The following is a 7498-nucleotide window of genomic DNA, read 5'->3' as shown; positions in this document are numbered from 1 at the left end:
AAAGCAAATTAATAAAATACATTTTTGGTTGAATTTTCAACTGGAAAAGATTAATTTTCAACCAAAATTAAATCGTTAAATTCTCAGTTAACAAAATTAATTTCCATTGAAAAGTAAACGAATTCTCTGCAAAATAGTTGCATTTTCAACATGGAAATACGAATTTTCAACAAAGTAAAACATTTGTTTATTAAATATTTGAATTTTTTACTAGAAAGGCGAGTTTTTATCAACACACACACACACAATTTTTTAACGAAATTGTGTAATTTTCTACAAAGAAACAAGAATTTTCAATAAATTAGATACATTTTGAATTAAATGTTTGGAATAATGACTGTAATGTTAGTTCAAATTTTATTCATTTTTAGTGTATATTTTGTTCGTTTCTAAATTTTTTTTAACAAAATCGTTGTATTTAAATTTCAATTGAGGAGAACTACTTTCCAATCAGAAAATTTTCGTCGAAATAGTTCCATTTTGCACCAAATATTTCAGTTTTTATACAAAATTGTTGAATTTTTAAGCCAAAAGAACGTACTTTTTATCTTTGAAAAGTTAAATTGTCAAGCCGTGAATATGAATCTTCTACAAAACATACTTAAGTCGCAACCAATCAGTTGAATTTTCAACAAAATATTTAAGTTCTCATTTTTTAAAATTCTTTTTAACTAAACAAAAAAATCGAATTTTCAACTAAGATTATGAATCTTCAACAATAGAAAAGAACTTTTAAGAAAGTTCAACTTTCTACCAAGGAGTTGAGTAATAGTAGATTCTACATATTTCTTTTATTACTTTTATTCTTGTATTACTTTTAAGAAATTGGTGCAAGTTTTAACCGAGAACTTTATATTTCAATAAAAATATTTTTATTTAAATTAAAAAATTGTTGTAACCAAAGAAGACGAATTTTTAACAAAATACTTGAATCCTCAACAGAAATTGATTAATATTTAACCAGGTAGTTGCATTTTTAAATAAAAAATATGATTTCGTAACGAAAAATATTATAGCAGACTTTTCAACTGACAACAATCATCTTTTATTCAAAAATAGTTGAATTTTCTTATTAGGTTCTGAAAATTCAGTTCGTATTTAAGTGGAAAAATGGAAAGACTGAGGCCTGCGATAAATAAATAGGAATCTTGATCATTTATAGACTAAATAATAACACGTTAAATATACATTGAAGTTTATTTTTAATACTTGACCATTTTATGACACTGTATTTTTAAAATTAGTTACACTACTCATACTATTTTTATATTTAAAGTGAGTCCGAGGCCTGAAAATTGTTGAATATTTAATGCTTTTAACTTAATTATGTTAATGCTCATAATGATTTTGAATTTTCTAAATTTCATTTTATTTTAATGGACTATCCAACAATTCGGATAACAATTTACATAAGTAATTTATTTAGAATCGAAGCGCGTATAGAATTGGGAAAAGATTCTGTTTCAAATTTGTTTTGCTCATGTTTTAGAACATTTGAAGTAATATAATTAAGCAGGTTCAACAATTTTATAGTTTTTGAGATTTTTGTTGTGAAGAGAAACTCTTTGCAGATGGTTTCATCCGAACATATCAGGTTTAGAAGCCGAACGACTATTAATGGAACGTGGATATGACAGTTCTTTTCTGGCAAGGCCTAGTTCTTCTAATCCGGGGGATTTCACCTTATCTGTTAGGTAAATAATCTCAGAAACACAATTACAGCAAATTATTTAATTTAAGGCGTCTAGTGTGTCTTCAAAAAAAAAAAAATAATAAAAAAATCAAAATAAATAGGACTGTTACAGGTTTTCCAGAGGGGGGTGGGGGACATTTCTCCAGGTACTTTTTTTACAGTGAAGAAATATCTTCCACGAAACATAGTAGAAATTTTAGATATAGTGGAACTAAAAAAAAGTTTTAAATGGAAATTTTTCATATATTTTAATTTTTTGATTGTTCATTTTATCACGATGATAAATCACGACACTGCAATGGAAAATATTTCAAAGTTTCATGTTTTTTTTTCAATCTTAACAATTTAATTACATTTTTTAAATGCAATAATTGTTTCGCTTTGGATACAATCAAAGTGAGTTTAATTCCGTTTGTAATGTGCTTTTTTTTTATTATCATTGGTTGAAATTCAACTGAGTTATCGAATTTTAAGCTAATTCAGATTAAAATTTTCATGAAATAATACAATTTTCCACAAAATAGTTAAATTTTTAACCAAATTGTTGGATTTTCAACTAAATGACATTTTAAATAAAAATTATTCTTTATTACATTTTAATTTTTAATAGAAAAAGCTGAATTTTAAATCCAAAAAGAGACATTTTTGTCCAAATAGACGAATATTCAACAAAAATGATGAATTTCCAACCAAAAAGAATGACTTTAACAAAAGACTTGACTTTTTAACAAAATAGTTGAATTTTTAACCAAATACTGGAATTTTATCTCTACAAAATGGAATTTTTTCCGCCAAATAGTTAAATTTTGAAAGAAAATATATGAAAATATAAAAAAAGAAGTTGAATTTTCAACAAAAAGATGCATTCTTAACTCCAGAATTAAATAATTGATATTTCAACGAAAAATAAAAAGCTAATTTTCAACCAAAAAGTTGACTTTTCATACAGGGATGAATTTTCAACTGAAATTATGATTCTGCGGCATAAAAAATTAATTTGTAACCAATTAGGTAAACTTTTAACCAAAAAGAACAATGTTAAACCCAAAGCCGAATTTTTAACAAAATTATTTAATTTTCAACCAAAGATATGAATTTTCAATATAAGTGATGAATTAAAAAAAATAAACAAAGTAGTTCAACTTGTAACCCCGAAGTTATATTTTTTCAAAATAAAGATTTTTCAATCAAGAAAGAAAAATTATTTTATCCAATTTGTCGAACTTTTTAGTAGAAAGACGAATTTTGTATAAAATAGTTGTATTTTTAACCCAAAAACATGAATTTTCAACAAAATAGTTAATTTAAGACAAAAAAGTTGCAATTTGAACCAAAAAAGAGGAAATTTCAACCAAAAAGATTAGTTTTCCACCAATAGAGATGAATTTTTTAACTGAAAAGGATGAATTGTCAACAAAAATGGGAAAAGCTACGTTTTCGGGTGAAAAATTAATCTTAAATTTAAAAACAAACAAGTTTTAAAAAAATAGTTAAATTTTCAACAAAAAAGATGAACCTTTAAACAAGAAAATAAGTTTTTAAGAAAGTAGTTCAAACTTTATCCAAGTAAATGAATTTTTTAATTAAAAAAAAAAAAAAAACAGTTTTTATCCGAAAATTGTATATATGCATTTCGGACAAAAAAAAAGATAAAATTTCTACCAAAAGAGATGAATTTTCAAACTAAATAGACGAATTTTCAATAAAATAAGCGACTTTTATATTAAGAAAAATTTGTCGATCAATAGAAACAAAATTTCAACCAAATTGTTAAATTGTAAAGCCAAAGAGATGAATTCTTTGCATAACACTTGAATTTTATACAAAAATAATAAAATATGTAACCCAAAAAGTAAAATGTTCAACAAAACACTCGATGTTTCCAGCCTAAAACTCAAATTTTCGTTACAAAATAGTTCAATGTTCATCTAGACATATGAATTTTCAACTAAAAACGATCAATTTTCTATAAATAATGAAATATTAAAATTTCTAACTAAAAAAATTAATTTGTAGCAAAAAAAAAAACGAATTTTCAACTAAATATACCAAATAATAAAATTCTTAGCTAAAAGTATAAACGTCAGGAAGTAGCAAATAAAAAAAATACATGGTAAATAAATTACTAACAAGAACGAACTTTACATTTGAAACAAAAAAAAATCAAAAAAACTTAATTTTCAAAATTTTTGTTCCCTGGAAAATTTTTTATTTTTCTTGGCCGTTAATTTTCAAATCCCATAATCTTATTTTTGTAATATTTTTAACATGCAATCTTTCATAGAGGGAATAAAACAATCTCAAATTAAAATAGAAGAATTTCTAATTTATTATGCTTGACAATTTTTTAAAGTGTTTTTTATAGAAGTTCCCTGACTTTTGCAAGATTTTTTTCAAAATCCCTGACTTCCTTGATTTTCTGGGTTTTTTTTTCTAACCGCCTGTATACAAATAGGGTAAAAATATATTGTCAAGTTTTTTTTTAAATCAGGAATAAATGAGAAATTTTAACATATTTTCCATTGTAATTTCATGCATTTTCAACTGTGATAAAATGAATATTCTATTGTTGAAAAGGTAAAGTAAGCAAGTTAAGAAAAAAATCAAGGTTTTTCTAGGTAAAAAAAGTATTCAATGACTTTTCTAGGTTTCCAAGGATTTCCAGGACGCTAGACACCTTGTTCAATTAGATTAGAATTAAAATACATTTTTCGTTTAATTCTTATATATATAAGTATAAATATATTTATTTTTAAAAAATATCCACAAATTGATTTTCTTAATTTGGACTTTCTCTGTAGGCGAAACGGAGAAGTGACTCACATAAAAATCCAGAACACAGGAGATTTTTATGACCTATACGGAGGTGAAAAATTCGCCACACTTTCTGAACTCGTCCAGTTCTATATGGAAAACGGTGGACAGCTGCGAGAAAAAAATGGCGAAGTTATAGAACTAAGATATCCATTAAACTGCGCTGATCCAACGACTGAAAGGTATTTACTATGAAGAATATCAATTTAATATTTCAGAAAATTTTTTAATCAAGAGTGTCAAGCATGGTGGATATCAATAATAATTTTTATATTTCCCAGGATACTTTCAATTATACTTTCCATATTTTCAGTTTAAACAAATATCGGGAATTTAGTTTTTTGAAACCGGGATGTTACTTCTGATCTCAGGAAAATTCAAGTTTTTATTATTTTAATAATTTCGTTTAATTTAGAAAAATGAATTATAATAGAAAATTTCGTTACATTATTCGTTGTAAATTTGTCTTTCTTTTGAAGAAAATTTAACTAAATGGTTGAAAGTGAAACTTAATTGTTTTAGTTAAAAATTCATCAGGTTTAAAAATTAATTTCTTTAACGAAAATTTAATGATTCATTTTTTGTTAAAAATTGATATTTCCTAGTTCAAAATTCAACAATTTGGATAACATTGTTTTTTTCAATTGAAAATTAAGATATTTGTTAAAATTCGATTTTTATGGTAGAAAGTTATCTTTTTTTTTTGCAAGTTAATCTTCTTGTTGAAAGATTCTTCTTTTCGGTTAAAAATTCTAGTATCCCAGTTAAATATTAATCATTTTTGTTGAAAATTCATCTTTTAGGCTGGAAATAAAATTACTTGGTTGAAAGTTAACTCTTGTTATATAAATTTTTTTATTTAAAATTTATCAGTTTAATTTAAAATTAATTTTTTTTGGTTGAAATATAAGCTATTTTATTACAAACTTATTTTTTCTTTGGTTGACGTGGAATTTTTGTGTGGAAAATTTATTTATATTTTAGTTGAAAACTATTATTTATTTGAACTAAAAATGTAACTATTATTCCAGTTGAATATTCCATAATATTATTTTAAAATGTTTTGACCACAAATTTAATTATTCAATTGTTGGTTGAAAAATTCTCCTTTTTGGTTGAAAATTTATCTTTTTTGGTAGAAATTTATCTTCTTAGTTGAAAATTCATTTTTCTGGTTTAAAATTTACCTAATTCACTTAGAGATTTACAATTCTAGTTGAAAATTCATCACTTTTTTTTTTTGAAAATGAAACTATTTTTTTGATAGTTTTTTTGTGGAAAGTAATTTTTGCTACTGAAAATTTAACTGTTTATTCCATAGTTTCAGTTTAAAATGTGTCAGTTTGATTGAAAATGAAATTTTCCAACTTAAAATTTAATTATTTAAGTTTCGGTTAACAATGGATTTTTATTAGTAAAAAATAAGTTTCTGTTTTGTTGAAAATTCAACTTAAATTCATTATTTTTTTCAACTAAAAGTTGAACTATTTCACTTTTTGTTAGAAATTGATACTTTTTAGTGCAAAATTTAGAATTAGAATTCAGGCTTTTGAATATGAATAGTCAGAGAAAAATGAAAAATTGGTCAGGAAATTTGGAAATTGAAGTTTGGTGATAATTCTGGAAAGATGACAATAAACCTGATATCTCTGAATAAATTATTTTTTCTTGAATGGGAAAAAATTCCTTTTTTACAAATGGCGTTAGACATACGTAAAATACATGAATTTTCAAGTATAAAATCGAGTTTTGAACTTAAAAAGAAAGATTTTAAACTAAAAATGGAAGAATTACATTTTCAGTTAAAATAATTAAGATTTAACCAAGAATTATGGAATTTTCATTAAAATAGTTAAATTTTTTATCAAAGTGATGATTCTTCGATAAAAAAATGAACTTTCAACGAAAAGTGTAATAGTTGATATTTCTGAACAAAATATTTTAAGTTTTAATTAAAAAAACAGTTGAATAAATAAAAAATATGAATTTTCAACAAATGAAAAAAAACTCGAAAGAGGAATTTCAACAAAAGGAGTGAATTTTCAATTAAAAAGGATTTTTCAATCCAAAAAAGAAAATCTCATCCAAAATGTTGAGTTTTCAAGTCAACAAGACGAAGTTTTGATAAAAAAAGTTAAATTAACAATCGAAGAATAAATGAATTTTTAACTGAAAAAAATAAGACTTCTCAACAAAATACTTACATTTTGAAACAAGAGGATGAATTTTAAAATAAAATGGTAAATCTTTAACCATAAAAATGAATTTTTAATTCAGTAGATAAATTTTCAAATTAAAAAATTAATTTACAACAATAACAAATTTTTAAATAAAATAGTTATATTCAAAAAGGGGGGTTTTAATTAAAATGATAAATCATCAATAAAAAAAATGAATTTTTAACAAAGTACTTTACTGGAATTCGCTGTCTATAATAAAGTTCTTTAAATGACATACAAAGTTATCTAATTGCGCAAAATGTTCTACTAATAATTTTTTTTAATTCTTAATTTTTACCTTAGAAGTTTATGAAAAATTGGTTTCGGTTTTCCAGAAAATTTGCCGATTAGCTCAGAGTTCTCAGTATTTTTCTCACATTAGACACGTGAAATAAACCTCCATGCGAAAAACAAAGTCGGAAACCCTAATAGTTTTTGCGCAAGGATTGTGAATTGGATTAGTTTGAGTAAAAATGGCTAAATTTTCATGTTTTTACATAGCAACGCTATGCTGAGCATTTAGCTCAGGGTTAGCAGTATTTTTCCTTGCTTTATTCACTTGAATCAAATCTCTATGCAAAAAATGAAGTCGGTAGACCTAATGGTTTTTGCGCTTGGGGCCGTATTTAAATCAAATTTTAAGCAAACAAAATGTCTACTGCTATAAAAGAAGGCTTTTTAACCAAATCTTGGAATTTTTAACAAAATAAATTAATTTTTTAACTTAAAACAAAAATTCTCAACAAAAAAGTGTCATAGTTTATATTTCAAT

The 7498-nt window shown here is 24.2% G+C and overlaps 1 protein-coding gene across 2 annotated transcripts in view; it reads left to right on the top strand.

The window, feature by feature from the left end:
* Positions 1–7498, top strand: part of LOC117177540 (tyrosine-protein phosphatase non-receptor type 11-like) — a 101945-nt gene that overhangs the window by 2779 nt on the left and 91668 nt on the right. For both annotated transcript variants that reach the window (XM_033368327.1, XM_033368328.1), the window contains exons 2-3: positions 1572–1694; positions 4495–4689. In XM_033368327.1, coding sequence (XP_033224218.1) covers positions 1572–1694; positions 4495–4689 — 318 coding nt within the window. The remainder of the gene's footprint in view (positions 1–1571; positions 1695–4494; positions 4690–7498) is intronic.

The sequence above is a fragment of the Belonocnema kinseyi genome, chromosome 7, assembly GCF_010883055.1.
Source record: "Belonocnema kinseyi isolate 2016_QV_RU_SX_M_011 chromosome 7, B_treatae_v1, whole genome shotgun sequence".
Classification (NCBI taxonomy): Eukaryota; Metazoa; Arthropoda; class Insecta; order Hymenoptera; family Cynipidae; genus Belonocnema; species Belonocnema kinseyi.
Note: the sequence above shows the minus strand (reverse complement) of the source record. Positions and strands in the feature narration are given on the sequence as shown.